Here is a 19,048-nt window from a genome sequence, read left to right on the forward strand (position 1 = left end):
GGGGTTCAAAAGAAGTCGTTACCCACTGGCCCTTACCAAAATCAAGTGGGTGTTGGTTGGGTCGACGTTGAAAGCGAACAGAAACGTGTTCGTAGGTGTCGGTCACTACTGGAAGGCGCCGGGAACGAGAACCAGATGCCATATCGTCGCCGTTGTAGGTTCTTGAAGCCTCCGTAATGCTGCTGTTCGGGTTGCACGATACTCGTCGGAGGCATGGATCTGATCGAAAAACACCGCTGCTGCTCCAAAAACCATCGGAGAAAGGTTGTGCCGCCTCTAGTTGTTACTTCTACTGGGCATTAAAGAACTTGAAGCCCGCCGCTTGTCGTGGGTCGTGCCATTGTGGTCGTCATCGGATAGGGTTGTCGGGCGCTAGGTTTCACGAAGGGGGAGAGGTCCACAAAAAAGAAGAAGAAGAAGAAGAGGGCGCCGACTCCACGTGAAAGAGATGGGAAGAATACAAAACTAGGGTTTTTTTCCTCTTATTTTGTGTTTTAAACTAAAATGGCACAAATTTCCCAATTTAAAAGAAACTTAAAGGGTTTTAAAAACCTAAAAATCCTCGTATCTCAACAACTTAGAGATTTTCTAGAGAATCTGAGAAATTAAAACCAAACCAAACGATCTCCAATTAAAAACAACAATAAAAATAAATAAATCTAACAGCCCAAAACAAAAGCACAAAAGAAAATTGACTTCAGCAACTAAAACAAAATTCACAACAAATACCACGACAACCCAAAATAAAATAAACTTAGGATAAAATCTCAAGAACCAAGATTAATCTAACTTGAGTAACGCGGGGTATTACAACTAGGGTCTGACTTGATTCAGCAGCATGAACCCTATTCTTTAGAGAGGCGATTTGAGAACCCTTTTCTTCGATTTTCTTCATCAGGTTTATGATTTTCCTCTCTATTTCAGCCAATTTTTCATGCATAGTTCTTGCATTAGTCATCATAACAGAAAACCTGTCAAGATTAGGATTAGGGGTGTACAGATATACTTGAGAAACGAATCTCACCGACTGAATTGACATCGTTAGGTCAATTTTTACTCACAATTGGCAGGCAGTGATCAGTTTTGTATTTACAAAACTGACCAGTCGGTTGGTCGGTTACCATAAATCTGCCCAAACCGATCAACCGACCGATATATATGTAAAAAAAAAAGTTTATTTACAACTTGTTTACCGTACCTTTTATTTTTGTCATTAAATTCTCTTTAAATCACATGCATTTCTCTCTCCTCTTTTCCTCCCTTTCAACTTTTTCTAATTTAATTGCTCATTGATTCACGCAATTTCTGTCCTAGTTTCCCTCCATTTCATTTTTATCTTTTATTTTTTTATTCAAGTGTATTTCTCTTCTCTCTTCACTTTTAGTTTAAGGTTTCATCTTTTACATCTCTTAGCCTCTATCCTTCTACACTCATCTCCCCTACCCTCCTACTCCCTCTCCCTCTCCTCTTAGTATCTTTTCGCTGCAAGCTGCATTGCCATCGAGCCTTACCTTTCCGCACCCAGCCTCCCGTCGTTCAATTTTCACTCCACCCATACCCCAATCGCTCGATTTTGCACTGCAACTCAGTCCCTCGCTGCTCAATGCCATCAAGTCCCACCACTATCATCGCAACCCAACCTTACCTTCACAGCTCCCATGGATTGTGTAAAAAAAAAAAGAGTTTGATTTGTCGAAAATCGACTGATTGAGCAGACAAAAATTCGGTCGGTGGGGGCTTCATCTCTTCAGTCGGTCGGCGACCTGACCAACCGATGTATACCCCTAGGATCAAATAAGGGGTTATAATTAACAAAAAATTCATTCTCAATAGATGTTTCTAGCAGCATCGTTAATTTGCTTGCAACAACGGGAGAAGTTAGATTTTCTCGTAGTTAGAATTCATTAGAGCAACTATGGGTAATATGACCCGTATGAAGGTCGCTTATGATCGCAGCCATTGAAGAAGCCCTTTTTAAGTTCGTTACTTTTTTTGGAAATGTTTGAGTCTTGAAAAAAAGATGAGAGGTAAATTGTCCCACTCGACATGCCAATTTGTTTGCCGAGATTTTTGAAGAAATTATAAATTGTGAAAAAAATATAATTTGTATTGATTTTGGGGTTCGTACAATCTCTAATATTTATCATTTGATTATTTGTCTTGAATTCTTGGATGATTGTCTTTCGATTTGTTGATTTCGATTGGCCTGATGGACTTGTTGGTTTTGATCAGCCTTATGGATATGTTGATCTTGATCCGTTCTGGACTTATTGATCTTGATCGTCCTTCTAGGCTTGTTGCTCTTGATCGACCTTCTGGACCTATTGATCTTGATTAGCCTTTTGGGCTTATTGATCTTGATCGACCTTCTAGACTTGTTGATCTTCAGAAAGTCTTCACATAGTCTTATGGTCTTCGATGGTCTTGTGGTCTTGAACGGTCTTGTGGTCTTCTTATCATTAAGTCTTAAAAACTTTAATCTTCGAAATCTTTAGTCTTTGAAGTCTTTTGGTCTTTAGAAAGTCTTCAATTTACTTATGAATTCTACAACTTCTCCTCTCCTTAAAATGTGGAGACTCCTCTTTTTATAGTCTACAAAAGCTTTAGTGAGCCTTGAACTTGGGTAATTTATGACCCAACCATGGATTTGGGCTCTATTTGAGTTATTACCCAATTTAATTTCAAATGATTTGAGCTTGAATGATTTTGAACACAGCCCTGAACTTAGGCTGGAGTGATTTTGGACACATCTCAATCTTTAAGTGGATTTAGACTTGCTCAAATTTAATAGGGATAAGTACACAACTAGCCCATTTGGAAATTCAAATTACAAAGTTGACTTAACTATTAAGAATTTACAATATTATCTAAAGATTGGTCCTTCAAAGATGAAATCCAGAAGAAAATTACCAATTAGTCATTTGTAATATAGATTTAATAAAAAAAAAATACAAAATTATAAAATCAAATCCATTTTAGAACCCCAAATCCCTAAAATCCCTCCCTCGACTGAGATTTTTTTTTATTTCTTGACGTTTTCCAGTGGAGGACCACCAGCACATAAGTGGCTGCTGCTCGGACTTATTGCTTGGTATTTTCCAGCAGAGGACCACAAATGATAGGCCGCCGTTGCAAACCCACATTCTCTCTGTTTTAGCCTCGATACAGCCACAATACATATTTCCAGCGAATCCTCTTCTCTTCTTCATTCGCCGATTCCATCGATTGGTCGACACCTGACTTCTTTCGGAAGTGTGGTCCATTGTAGTTTAGGATCTAGGGAAAAAAAGTTTGACCCTCATTACGTAGAGGTATATATAACATATACCATTGTGGGTATACGTTTTACATTCTCCATAAATTTTTTATACTATTTCATAGGTGCTTGGTTAATTTTGTGGGCAAATCATGAGTATTAGTTGTTCATAAATAACATATACCATTACATTTTTATTGTCTTTGACTGACATTAAAGAATTGTAGGTTATATATTACAAATTGCTATGTCAGATTGTGGTGCAAATGTAATTTCCTGTTTAGAGATGTGTGTACATGTATATATAAAATTTCCCTGTTTATATATTACATACCATTGGGGGTATATTTTTTGAATTCTGAGAAGTTTTTTGGTTCTATATTACATGCCATTGGGTATAGTTTTTACACTTACGATTGTATACAACTATATGGTAAATTTATGAGTTTATAAGTATGTATGTTTGTGGGCATGAATTTAGAATATATTAAACAAATTGTACTGTACATAATATATATATATATAGGTATGTATTTGTCGGAAGTTTTTATTGCACGACATAAAATATTGGACAGAACAAATAATGGCCGCTAAATTTTTTTTGGAAAGAATGAAAATTGAAATTAATCTCAATTGAAAAATCGAAATCAATCTTCAGGATGTGTCAAATAAAAGAATAAGGAAAGAAAAAAAATTTACCAGCAATGGGTTATCTTGTCCGGCCGGCATAGAGAGAATGCATGATATAGTGCTTGGTGGCGGCTTACGACGAACGAGGAAGATCCATAAAATCAGCTGGAATATTGTGTATGATTGGAAGGGATATAAAGATTGGAGGAAAACGGGGAAAAATAAAATGAGAACACGTTATATTAAATTGAAACAATTTGATTCAAGTATGGAAAATTTTTAATTCATATGAAATCTAATTATATTAAATCGAATAGTATTAAATGAGAGATTTTTTTAATAATGTTAATTTTAAAAATATTTACCAAAATATGCCCCATCTCAAACTAATTACGGGAATAATGCTTTGAAATTCATAGGGCATCTCTTGAAGAGACGACCTAAGAGACGACCAACTAACGTGGCGCTGAGTTAATTTTTTTTAAAATTAAACATGGTTGTCTCGACCATGTCGTTTTTTATACAGCATGGCGCCACGCTGCTTTATTTTCTTTTTTTTTAAAATAACCTAACATGTCGTTTCTTCATGAGACGACATGTTAGGTGGGATTTTTTAAATTCATGCCCACAAACAACAAATTCATGGGTGTAGCTGGCGCCCAGGTCGTCTCTAGACGACCTGGGTGGGTTTTTAAAACAGTTTTATTTTAAAAATCCTAACCCCCTTACCCTCATCGCCCTATCTCCTTAAAACGCGTTTAGCTGCCGCCGCCGCCGATCTTTCCACCGTCTAGCCGCCGCAGCCTCTTTTGGTAAGTATATTCTACTCTTTTGTTGTTGTTTTGTTTTGTTTTTTCTTTGCAATAATTTAGTTTTAACAACATATAGGGACCACCGCTTCATCGATTCCAATTTGGGACCACCTATAGAAAATGTTAGTTTTTCTTTTTGTATTTATTTATTATTCATGGTGTTTTTTTATTCATATCATGATTAGATTTGATTTTTAGGATATGTATATTATATTACATTGATTTTGTCGTTTAGGGTAGGATTTTCAATTTTTTATTTTGTTAAACGAGTTTTCTGTTTTTTTTTATTTTGTTGTTTTTATTATTTTACTATATTAAATTGAATTGATAAATGAATTACATAACAATAAAAATTTTAGAATTATTATGAATTTTTAAATTAAATAGATGCCCACTAACTCTTGCTTAGTGTCCAATCTTGAGGTGTCTCATAATTCATGCTCCATATGTCTTCTATGTGTTTTTTTATTCATAACCCCATATGTTCCATTATCCATGCACCATGTGTGGAAACCCTAATGCCCTATATGTCTCAATTTTAGACATTATTAGTGTCATGTAAATCACACCACATGCTTATCCATGGCCTATAAATAAGGTCAATGTGGTGCTCATTGTGAGTGAGAATTAGTGGTGAGAAATTAGTGAGAAAATTGGTGGGAAATGCCATTTTGAATTTTGAATTTTCTTTTATGATTTGAATTGTTTTGTTTATTTTATTTCCCCGATGTTGCCTCGTTTCATTCCTCAATTTTACAACACGTTATCAGCATGAGCCTCTATCATTTGCCCTGTTGAAGGTAGGTTCCGAAGGTAGGTAATTTAATTTTTATCTTTCAAGTAATATGTTGTTTTCATATGTTAAATCCTTAATTTGAGTTTTTTTTTGTGATAGTGTTTCCATGACAAATTTGACCAAATTAGAATTTGCCGCTCTTGATATGAATGGCAATAATTATTTGTCATGGGTACTAGATGCTGAAATCCATCTTGATGCCATGAACCTGGGAGAAACCATCAAAGAAAGAAATACAACCACAAGTCAGGAAAAGGCAAAAGCCATGATTTTCCTTCGTCACCATCTTCACGAGGGGTTGAAAATGGAGTATCTTACAATAAAAGACCCCCTTGCCTTTTGGCAAAATTTGAAAGAAAGATATGATCATAAAAAACAGTTATTCTTCCTAAAGCTCGTTATGAATGGATGCATTTGAGGCTCCAAGACTTCAAATCAGTAAGTGATTATAATTCTGCACAATTCAAAATCAGTTTAAAATTGAAGTTATGTGGAGAAAAAATTACTGATAGTGATATGCTAGAAAAGACATACTCAACCTTTCATGTCTTAAATATACTCTTGCAACAACAATATCGAGAGAAAGGTTTTAAGAAATATTCTGAGCTCATATCATGCCTTCTGGTTGCTGAGCAAAATAATGAGCTATTGATGAAAAATCGTGAATCTCGACCAACGGGAGCAACGCCATTCCTAGAGGCTAATGCTGTAAATTTCAATAATCGTGGTCGAGGTCGAGGTCGTGGTCGAGGGCGTGACCGTGGTAGAGGAAGAAATAATTTTTCATTTCTTGGTGGGCGTTATAATCGTCCAAATTTTAAAAGAACCACACGAAATGTTGATCATAAAGGAAAAACTCCACAAGATCAGAATTCCAGAAGTGTTGAAAATAAGTGCTTCCGATGCGGTATGACTGGGCATTGGGCACATATTTGTCGTACATTGAAACACTTAGTGGATCTTTATCAAGCTTCCTTGAAAGAAAAAGGAAATAATGTGGAAGCAAATCTTGCCTACCACGATGGTGATATCTTTGACGCTGCCAATATTACAAGTTTGGATGTGACTGACTTTCTTGAATCTCCTGGAGAACAAATTGGCACATTGAGCACAATGGATGGAATAGCAAGTGCTTCTTTTGATTTTGGGAATATTCAGAACTAATGTTTTTTTTATATATCTTTTATGCATGTTTTGTGTTTCAAGTTTTTTTTTTCTTCTTATTCTTCCTTCTTATTGTAATTATTTTGTTTAATGAAAAAGCATGGACAGTTTTCATATATTGGATGACTCGAAAATGAGCAATAGTGATCTATGTTTGGCAGACAGTGCAACTACGCACACAATACTGAAGAGTAGATAATATTTTTCTAAATTGACAATGCTGAAAGCAAAAGTCAATACTATATCAGGTTCTGCAAACTTGATTGAAGGTTTTGGAAAAGCAGACATAATTTTGCCTAGAGGAACAAAATTTACAATTGACAATGCATTGTTCTCTAGTCAATCAAAGAGAAATCTACTGAGTTTTAAAGATATACGTTGCAATGGTTATCATATTGAGACTGATAACAAGAATAATATAGAATATCTTTATATTATATCTATTTTCTCACATAACAAACGTATATTTGAAAAGTTGCCTGCTTTATCTTCTGGATTATATTATACTCATATACGAGTAATGGAAACATATGCAACTACGAACTTGAAGTTCATAAATCCAGATATATTTACCATTTGGCATGACCGATTAGGTCATCCTGGGTCCATAATGATGAGAAGAATCATTGAAAATTCACATGGACATCCATTAAAGAACCAAAAGATTTTTCAATCTAATGAATTATCATGTGATGCTTGCTCTCAAGGCAAATTGATCATTAGATCATCACCATTTAAAGTAGGGACTGAATCACCTACATTTTTAGAACGAATTCATGGTGATATATGTGGACCTATTAATCCACCAAGCAGTCCTCTCAGATATTTTATGGTGTTAATAGACACATCAAGTAGATGGTCACATGTATGCTTATTATCAAGTCGAAATCTTGCATTTGCAAGACTACTTGCCCAAATAATAAAGTTACGAGCACAATTTCCTTATTATACAATTAAAAGTATTCGTCTTGATAATGCTGGTGAATTTACATCCCAATCATTTAATAATTAATGTATGACAGTTGGGATAAATGTTGAACATCTTGTAGCTCATGTTCATACACAAAATGGTTTAGCAGAATCATTCATAAAACTATTGCAGTTAATTGCTAGACCATTACTTATGAGAGCTAAGCTTCCTACATCTGTATGGAGACATGCTATTTTACATGCAGCGTCGCTCATACGTATTAGACCAACATCTTATCATAAACATTCCCCGTTACAATTAGCTTATGGCCAAGAGCCAAATATTTCCCATCAGAGAACTTTTGGATGTGCAGTATATGTTCCAATTGCTCCACCACAACGTACTAAGATGGGTCCTCAAAGGAGGCTAGGAATATATGTTGGATTTGATTCCCCATCAATTATTAAATATCTTGAACCCTTGACGGGTGATGTATTTATTGCACGATTTGCTGATTGTCATTTTGATGAGACAAATTTTCCAACATTAGGGGGAGGAATAATGAAGTTGGAAAAAGAAATTACATGGAATGCATCGTTATTGTCTCATTTCGATCCCCGTACAGATCAATGTGAACTTGAAGTTCAGAAAATAATTCATTTGCAAAATATAGCAAATCAATTACCAGAAGCATTTATTGATGCCAAAAAAGTGACCAAGTCACATATACCAGCTGCGAATGTTCCATCGAAAATTGATATCCCAATGCAGAAAGTTGTCATTAATGAATCTGCAACACGCCATAAGCGTGGTAGACCAATGGGTTTTAAAGATAAAAATCCTAGGAAAAGAAAAATAGTCAATAATCAAAATGACACAATTGAGAATGAGGATATTCCAGAAGAAATTCTAAACATGACTACTCATAAAGATATTGAGGAAAGTCAAGTACTTGAAGATAATAATGAGATTTCAATGAATTACGTTATGACTGGAAAAAGATGGAACCGAACTAATGTAGTGATTGATGACATTTTTGCTTATAATGTTGCTATTGACATTTTATCTAAAAGTGACGATTGTGAACAAAAATCTATGAAAGAATGTCAACAGAGAAAAGATTGGCTTAAATGGAAAGAAGCAATCCAGGCAGAACTTAACTCACTTTCAAAACGTAAAGTTTTTGGACCAGTAGTCCGAACACCGGAAAATGTTAAGCCCGTGGGATACAAATAGGTATTCGTAAGAAAAAGAAATGAAAACAATGAGATCACAAGATATAAGGCAAGATTGGTTGCACAAGGTTTTTCACAAAGACCCGGTACTGATTATGAGGAGACATATTCTCTTATGGTGGATGCAATTACACTGAGATATTTAGTTGGCATGACTGTGTTTGAAAGTCTTGACATGCATCTTATGGATGTAGTCACTGTATAGTTATATGGATCTCTTGATAATGATATTTATATGAAAAATCCTGAAGGATTTAAAGTACCCAATTCTAATGCTCGGGAATTGTATTCAATAAAGTTACAGAGATCATTATATGGATTAAAACAATCAGGACGAATGTGGTACAATCGTCTAAGTGGATATTTGTTGAAAGAAGGATATAAGAATAATCCAATATGTCCTTGTGTTTTTATAAAGAAATCACAGTCGGGATTTGCCATTATAACTGTATATGTTGATGATTTGAATCTAATTGGAACTCCTGAAGAACTTTCAAAGGTAATAGAGTATCTTAAGAAAGAATTTGAGATGAAAGATCTCGAGAAAACAGAATTTTGTCTTGGCCTACAAATTGAGCATTTAGTAGATGAGATATTTGTACATCAATCAACTTATACAGAGAAAATTTTGAAAAGATTTTATATGGATAAAGCGCACCCATTAAATATTCCAATGGAAGTTCGCTCACTTGATGTGAAAAAAGATATATTTAGACATCGAGAAGGTAATGAAGAGCTTCTTGGTCCTGAAATACCATATCTTAGTGCAATTGGTGCACTTATGTATCTGACTAATAACACAAGACCAGATATAACATTTTCAGTTAATTTATTAGCTAGATATAGTGCTTATCCTACAAAAAGACATTGGAATGGGATTAAGCATATATTTTGCTATCTTCAAGGAACGACTGATATGGGTTTGTTTTATTCAAACAAATCAAATTTCGATCTAGTTGTATACACAGATTCTGGATATTTATCTGATCCACACAAAGCTAGATCTCAAACTGGTTATTTGTTCACATGTGGAGGAACTGCTATATCATGGCGATTAGTAAAACAAACCATAACAGCCACCTCCTTAAATCATGCTGAAATTTTTGCAATTCATGAAGCTAGTCGAGAATGTGTATGGTTAAGATCAATGACTCAACACATTCGTGAAACATATGGTCTATCATCTAGTAAAAATCTTCCAACGATACTTTACGAAGATAACACAACATGTATAGTTCAAATCAAAGGAGGATATATTAAAGGAGGATATATTAAAAGAGTAGAACAAAACATATTTCACCAAAAATTTTCTATACTCATGATCTTGAAAAGAATGGTAGTATCACTGTTCAACAAATTTGTTCGAAAGATAACTTGGCAGATTTATTCACAAAGGCATTACCTACAATAATCTTTGAAACATTGGTGCGCGACATTGGAATACGATGACTCAGAGATCTCAAGTGATGTTTCCATGAGGGGGAGTTAAATATATTGTATTATTTTGGGTTTATTAGATTATATGAAATATGTATTCTTTTTCCTTCACTAGGATTTTTTCCCAATGGGTTTTTCCCTAGTAAGGTTTTAACGAGACATATTTCGTATATACAATGGGTATCTAAGGGGGAGTATTATAAATTTTTAAATTAAATAGATGCCCACTAACCCTTGCTTAGTGTCCAATCTTGAGGTGTCTCATAATCCATGCTCCATATGTCCTCTGTGTTTTTTTATTCATAACCCCATATGTTCCATTATCCATGTACCATGTGTGGAAACCCTAATGCCTCATATGTCTCAATTTTAGACATTATTAGTGTCATGTAAATCATACCACATGCTTGCTTATCCATGGCCTATAAATAAGGTCAATGTGGTGCTCATTGTGAGTGAGAATTAGTGGTGAGAAATTAGTGAAAAAATTGGTGGGAAATGCTATTTTGAATTTTGAATTTTCTTTTATTATTTGAATTGTTTTGTTTATTTTATTTCCCCGATGTTGCCTCGTTTTGTTCCTCAATTTTACAACAAGAATTACTTTGATTTTTTTGTTTAATGTTTATTGCATGATTTTCCATTACTTTTTTTTGTTAAACAAATTTTCTGTTTTTTTTTTATTTTGTTGTTTTTATTATTTTATTATATTAAATTGATATTTATATTGAATTGATAAATAAATTACATAACAATAATAAATTTAGAATTACACTAATTTTGTTGTTTTATGTTTATGACATGATTTTCTTTTTTTTAAAATAGTTTTATGTTTTTTATTGTTTATGTTGTTGTTTTTTATTTTTTCATTATATTAAATTGGTAATTGCGTTGTATTGATAAATGAATTACGTAACATTAATAAATTTAGAATTACATTAGTAGATAGATAGTCTATACAAGTTTTAACAAAGTTAGATTTAGATATTATTAAGTAATGTAATTAATTGGTTAATTACTATTATTCTTTAGTTAGTGAACTAAAACTAAAACTGTTTAATTTATTTTTTATTAATTTTTATTAATAGTTACCAAATTTAACTTTTGTTTGTTCTGTTATAGGATAGAATATGACATCTAAATGTTTGACAATTGTTTTGTATATGAATGCTTGTATGGTGGAAGGTGTAAATGAGATTGAATATAATCGACCGCCATGTGGAGGTTTCACTGTTAATAGTGGTATTGATTTTGGACATTTTGTTGAAATGGTTGGATTATCATTGAACGTAGATGTGAGCGGCAATGAATTAGACATAGTTTATGGACACCCTACTCTCACACCCTCAGGATCAACTAAGTACATTCCTATTCCTATTTCAAATCACAATGCGTTAAAGTTGATGTTCTCAATTGCAGTGCCCTCCCTAGAGATAGTGAAATTATTTGTGTGTGTTAGAAACATAGTTAATGACACACCTAGTCAATATCTCAACGAGAGCCAATGCCTTGACCCTGAAACTGAACCAACTATTCCCCAAAGTGATGATGTAGGCGAGGATATAAACTTACCTGCTGAAAATAATTTTGTAGAATTGAGAACATCAACAGATGATGAGTTTTATGAGTTGGATTTCGAGGATTGTGAACATAATATCCCTTCAGACATGTTTAACGACCTGGGAATGGACATCATGAATAGTACTACAGAACATGATCTGGTCGTTGAGCCAGTGGCTGTAGAACATGATATGTTGTATAAGGGATTTAGATGCAAAGATAAACAAACAATGCAACATATTGTGAAACGGTTTGCTATTAAAAGTCACCACCCATATGAAGTTGTTGAGTCGACACCATCAAAGTGGGTAATTATATGCAAGAAGTGGAAGATGGATGCAAGTAGCGACTCCGTGCGATCCTAAACAAATGTTATAAACTTTGGGAAATCACGAAGTACGAAGATCAACATTCTTGTGTTTACTCTGAACTCAATCAAAGTCATCCTCAATTGGATTCAAATATGATTAGTCTCGAAATTTGTGATGTAGTGAGAGATAACCCTAACATATGTTTACTCTGACACTTCAAGGTTTGATAAAAGAAAAATTTGGATATCATGTTTCTTATAGAAGAGTTTGGGACGGGAAAACGAAGGCATTGTCTCGAGTATTTGGTGATTGGGATGAGTCATATCAGTGTTTATTGAAGTGGATTTATATGGTGGAACACACAAATCTAAGAACGATCATTGAGTGGAAACTCAAGAATTATGGGACGTCGGGTCATGTCATTCTTCATTCCGTATTTTGGGCATTTGGTCATTGTATTGCAGCTTTTAAAGCGTTTCGCCCCGTACTTCAAATTGATGGAACTCACATTTATGGAAAGTATAGAGGGAAACTTTTGATTGCAACATCAGTTGATTCCAATGGAAATTTGCTGCCACTTGCTTTTGCCATTGTTGACGAGGAGAATCGCGAGACTTGGGGCTGGTTTCTAAAAAACCTACGAAATATTGTTACCACGAAGAAACATGCTTGATATCTGACCGACACGGAGGTATTATATCAGCCTTTAATAATCCAGATAATGGTTGGACAGGACATAAATCTCATAACAGATTTTGCTTACAACATGTTGTAAGCAACTTCAATAAAAAATATAAGAGTAAGAAATTGAAAAATCTGGTATATCGTGCTGGTTCTCAATCCTAGCTTTGAAAGTACAATAAGTGTGTTGAAGAGGTTAATCAAATGAATAGCACTTGCATGAATTTCTTTCGAAACATTGAATTGAAAAGTGGACTTAATCACATAATGGTGGGTACAGATATGGGTGGATGACTACCAATCTTTCAGAGTGTATTAATGGGGTGTTGAAGGGAGCTCGTATGTTACCTTTTACTGCATTGGCGGACCTTACATTTTATAGATCTGTTAAGTACTTTGAGAAGAGAAAGGATGAAGCAAGAAATGCTTTAGCAAGAAATGAAAAATATACAAGATAATCTGTAGTTCATTGTTAATACTTTCGACATACTTCATAAATAGGTATGCTTATGATGATATATATTGAAATAGGTATGCTTATGATAAACTTCTTAAATGGGCAATGAGATCTAGCAAACACACAGTAGTGAATTATGATCGAGTTGTTGGTGTGTTTATACTTTCGACATACTTCATAAATAGGTATGCTTATGATGATATATATTGAAATAGGTATGCTTATGATAAACTTCTTAAATGGGCAATGAGATCTAGCAAACACACAGTAGTGAATTATGATCGAGTTGTTGGTGTGTTTTATGTGAAGACAGGAATTCACTACTACAATTCAAAAGGAGGAAACATACAAATAGTGAGATTCAATGCGAATGAACGTACATGTACATGCTACAAGTGGCAATCATTTGACATCCCATGTTCTCATTTCATGGCAGTTTGCTCCCACATAAACTTAAACTACAAAGATTATGTCAATGATTGTTACAAATTTACAAAATATGTTGCATGTTACGCTCATCAATTTGAACCAGTTCCATATGAAGATTACTGGATTGCTCATCCAAATATGCCTATCCTACATCCCGATCCAGATTTATTGAGGCAGCCTGGTCGACCAAGAAATTTGCGTATTCATAATGAGATGGATTGGAGAGAACCGAATGTCCAACAAAGATGCTGGTTATGTAATCAACTTGGTCACAATTGAAGAAGTTGTCCTTCAAGACAGAGGGAAACACCGTCATAGCATCTTGTACTTCTGATTGTTTTTTGTCTCTGTAATATTTTAGATTTTTGTTTAATTTTAAATGATGACATTATGATTTATTTTTGTTCAAATTGTGAATGATGACATTATTTGGTTAATGATTATATTATGATTTAAATTTTCAGTGATTTCATATCATGATTCTTATTATGCATAATGACATATTTTATAGAGATAGAACATGGAGCTAAATGCAAGTCCGATGGATCAATCAGTGTTGTATTGTCAAGCGCGTCATCGATCAGAGTTAGTTTGGAAAGGTCAGTGCAACGAGGAGTTGCACTGTAGGCGTAGAGAGGCAGTATTTGATCGCACTATTCCATTACATCCTTTGATTGAGCCAGCACTTCGTGCTTCCGGTTTTTATGGATTTGCCAAAGTTGGATTTATTCAATTAGATTGGCACTTAATCACTGCGCTTGTGAAGTGGTGGAGGCCGGAGACTCATACTTTTCACATGCCTGGTGGTGAATGCACGATAACTCTCCAAGATGTAGTGGCGCAACTCGGGTTACCGGTAGATGGTGAGCCAGTAACAGAGCCAGTACATTATGATTGGAAAGCCACATGTCAATTATTTCTTGGTGTGACTCCAGACGACTCACATATTAGAGGATCTAGACTCAGTTTACCATGGTTGGCTTCACAGTTCTGGAACTTAGATGACGATTCTGACGAGCATACCATTGCTAGATATGCTCGTGCCTACTTTTTGCAACGTATCGGTGGAAGCCTATTTGCCGATAAGTCTAATAACTTGGTCCACCTGATGTTCCTTCCGTTGTTGGCTGATTTTGAGGTTGCTGGACGATTCGGTTGGGGAGGAGCATGCTTGGCATGGTTGTATCGACATTTATGCAAGGCATGTCAATCTGATGCACGAGACATTGCTAGTCCGATCATACTCCTTCAAGTATGGGCTTGGGATCGATTCCCAAGCATGGCTCCAACTCGTCGCCACATCACGGAACATGAACTAGTGGAACGACCATTAGCTGCACGGTATGCCTATCTAACTATTTTATTGTGCCATGACATTAATTCTTTTAATATATACATAATTTTACAAATTTAGAGTATTATTGTAGGTGGAGAGATCAGTTTTGTGTCACTGAATTATCGACACATGTATTGGTTCAGTACAGATACATGTTGGATCTCCTGACACCAGAATCAGTATGTGTTTAAATATTTAAACTTATAAATATAACTTGATTGAATTTTGATATAATATTTTTTGCCCAAATATTATAGTTGATTCGGGAACCATACAATAAGGAATTGGCATCTCTACCAAATTATTGCAGCAACGGCCATGAGATATGGTGCACAGTAAGTCCACTCATATGTTTTCATGTTGTTGAGTGACATCACCCAGATAGAGTTGCTAGGCAATTCGGGATGAAACAATCGATTCCAGATGTTCCTAGTTGGGACCCGAAGATACATGACATAGACCTTCGACACTGGGGATGGCAGGACCATACAATACCTTATATGGCTAGGTGGCGCATGCATAGAGATTATATTGCTATTAGTCCTCTGGTGGACGATGATGGTGATTGCGATCCCGGATACATGAGTTGGTATTTATCAATTACTAGACGTTATATCACTCAAGAAGGAGCAGCGTTTGGTGCTACGGTATGTTTTCCAATTTGGCTTTACAAACTATTTGAATTTAAATATATATTTATTTTAATTCATTTTCTATACAGGCTGCATGTTTTGAAAAAATTAGTATCCTCTCATCGTCAGAAGTTATTAATAGCTTGTGTACCACTGGTGGGAGATATCTTCAAAGACTTCATCAGTTGTATCGAGTACCTACACCTACTCACGGTCCTAGGCGTAGAGGACGTCGTCAAATAGAGCAGGATACTCCAGACGAACCTGAAATTCCTGAACCTTAAGTTATGTATCATAATTTTGATGATGCTCCACTTGTCACACAGACACAAGATGATGTCGGCCCATCCACACCTATGGTTATGATACCGACTCCTGGTTCGAGCCAGATTCACACACCAGTACAGTATGGTTATGACGGTCATGGACGTGGGCGTGGAGAGTATGGGCAATACATCAACCCTAATGAGGATGAACAGACACCAGAGGCACCGAGAGCTCATCGTCGACAGCCGCATCGTCATCGACGACCTCCCTCATGTGGGACACATTAGATTGATTGATAGACTATAATGCTTGATTATGGTTATTCAGCTGTAATTATATATATTAATTAATATTTTATTCATATCTCGAATGATAGTATTGTTAAATTATTTATAATTCTCTAATTTGATAAATTAAGAATATTATTTTCTAATTACAGTATGGTATTAGCAAACTTTTAAATATAAATAAATATAGCAATTAAGAAAGCAAAAAAAAAACATGTTGGTCGTCTCTTCAATAGACGACATGTTAGGTTATTTAAAAAAAATAAAGCAATAGAGACGACCATGTTTAATTTAAAAAAAAATTAACGTGGCACTGAGTAAGCGCCACGTAAGTTGGTCGTCTCTTATGCCAGTTCATAGGTCGTCTCTTCAAGAGACAACCTATGAATTTCAAAGCATTATTCCCGTAATTAGTTTGAGATGAGGCATATTTTGGTAAATATTTTTAAAATTAACATTATTAAAAAAAATCCATTAAATGAGGATAGGTTAGGAATAAAAAATATCAAATATAGAAATCTAAATTTGAAAATATTAAAAAGAAAAAAAACTATTTGTGAAATATAGTGTCTAATTTGACCCATAAGAGATAATTATTCTAATTTCTATTCAATATTAACAGGCTACCAAACTTGTCTAAGAGTCATTTGGGATTGCTTGTGAAACTACCTGGGAGAAACTTGATTTTGGTTGGGAAATTGGGCTCACTAGGCCTTTTACCAACGTAGTATTATTTTTTAATCACCATTTTCTAGACTTTTGCTGACATCACCCCCGTTGCCAAATGACCGTCCATGCCCTCTCCCTATCTCTTATTTGAAAACAATGCATTTTCTCTCTCCGTTCTCTCTCTCATCTCTCCCCTTTTTCTCCTCCCATTTTTTCTCTTCGCCATCTCTCTTCTTCTTATCTTTTTTTCCTTTGCGTTATATAGAATCTTCCACTTTCTTCTCTTTTTCTTTTCGCTTGGGTTTTACAAAACACCCCTTTCATTTTTTTCGTTTGGGTTATACATAATCTTCCATCTTCTTCTCTTTATCTTCCATCGCTTCACAAACGATTTTGATTTCCAAATCTCGCTTCGGTGCTCTCTCTCTCGCTCTAGGCCATTGTTTGTTTTTTCTTTCCTGTAATGATAGGGGGAAAGATACACTCAAAAAAACTTTTTAATTAAATTTTAAATTTGATACTTTCACATCATTTATTGGGATTTTGGGCTGAGTAGCCCTTTTAACGAGGTAATATTGTTTTTAATGACTTTTTTTTAATGTATGTTTTCTAATCGTTTGTTGATGTCAGCTCATTGCTAAATGACCATCAATGGCCCATTCTCACTCTTCTTAATGGGAAATTGGGTTGAGTAGCCTTTCTCAAAGGGTCATTATGAACTGTGGCCTCTTTTCTCATTTTTATGTTTTGTAAACATTTGTTGACATTATCCAATAAATCAAATGACCATTATGTCCCTTCACTACTTGAGATAAATTTTTACTTTCCTCCTCTTTTTCATTTGAATCTGATTTTCTCTCTCCTTCTATTTCTTCTGGTACTTCATCTTCTTCTCTCCCTTATCTCTCTTCGTGTTCCTTCTCTCTCTTCCCTTTCCCTCAAACTTTCTCTATCTTCAACGAAGAAATGAAAGAAACCGTCTCGCTTTTTCCGCCATTCGAAGAACATCGCAAGCTAAAGTATATCTTGTTCACAATCCAGGATCGAAAAAAGAGGAGGTGGTTTTTTCCGCCTCACTTTTTCCTCTCTCTTTTTCCGTTTTTTTCTAGAGTCATCACTCATTTGATTTTTTATTCAATTTTTTGTTTCCCAACAAAATTAGAAATGCGTACACAAAAGAGTAGGTACATTCAGTTTTGTCTCAAAAAATCATAAACGCATATACATAAGTTTTAAGAGCAGATTTGAAAATAAGCACAGGGAAAGTTGCAGTCTCGCTCTCACGCATATACATAAGTTCTCGCTCTCGTTCATGCTCTCGCTCTTGCTCTCAGTCTCGATCCCACCGGAGGACAATCATAGATGACAGAAAAGAAAAAAAAAAAGAAGAAGAAGAAGAATGAGCGGCTGAGGAAGATGAGGAGAGAAAAATATATAAATTGGAGAGAGAAAATGAGTTTTTAGTTTTGTTAGTGGGTAAATAAGAGAGAGAGAGAAAGAAAAAAAAAAGAAGAAGGGGCGGCTGAAGAATAAGATGAGGATTGAAAGAAATAAAATTTAGGGTTTTTTAGAGAGAGAAAGTGAGTTTTTAGTTTTTTAGTGAGTAAATAAGAGAGATACGACCCCACCCTCTCCCTCTAAAAATAGTTTTTCCCTTTTTGTTTTTTTCCTCTCTAAGAATCTTATGCTGACCATTTTGTTTTAATTAATAATAAAAAATTTGGATTATTATTATTTTTAGGTAAAGACATTTTATTTAATAAAATTTGAAACTATTCACTTTATACTTTTATAACGGTAGAATTCATAAAAATTAATTCAATTAACTAATGATTTAAAAGATTTACCTTTTATTTTGGAAACGTTTGAAATGAGTTTTCAAAGTTTTCAAAACTTAAATGATGAATCTTTTTAATTTGAGAATCAATTACCAATTCAACAAATTAACAAAAATCATCCCATATATAGCTTAATATTCCAATAACAGAATTACACAACTCTTTTCAAAAAAGGAAAAAAAAATCGCGTAAATCAACTTAAATGCTACACATAAATGCATATATATTTAAAAAGAAACTGAAACTATTTACTTTAAAATTTTAATATCTTAGAAATATTTTGTAAAATTAAAAAAAAGTTTGGAAAGATAATTTTGTAAAACTATTTATTTTAAATTCGC

General features: G+C 34.5%; 1 protein-coding gene and 1 pseudogene across 1 annotated transcript; both read left to right on the forward strand.

Moving 5' to 3' along the window:
- Positions 1 to 5,600: 5,600 nt before the first annotated feature.
- On the forward strand, positions 5,601 to 6,658 carry LOC111020141 (uncharacterized; annotated as a pseudogene).
- A 7,540-nt stretch (positions 6,659 to 14,198) lies between these two features.
- LOC148211286 (serine/threonine-protein phosphatase 7 long form homolog) lies at positions 14,199 to 16,200 on the forward strand. Its single transcript, XM_088124358.1, has 4 exons — positions 14,199 to 15,019; positions 15,106 to 15,197; positions 15,396 to 15,661; positions 15,973 to 16,200. Exons 1-4 carry the CDS (start codon positions 14,199 to 14,201, stop codon positions 16,198 to 16,200), a joined length of 1,407 nt encoding a protein of 468 aa, XP_087980484.1.
- Positions 16,201 to 19,048: the final 2,848 nt, after the last annotated feature.

The sequence above is a fragment of the Momordica charantia genome (genome assembly GCF_013281855.1).
Source record: "Momordica charantia cultivar OHB3-1 chromosome 5 unlocalized genomic scaffold, Mcharantia_2.0 BLBB01000005.1, whole genome shotgun sequence".
Classification (NCBI taxonomy): Eukaryota; Viridiplantae; Streptophyta; class Magnoliopsida; order Cucurbitales; family Cucurbitaceae; genus Momordica; species Momordica charantia.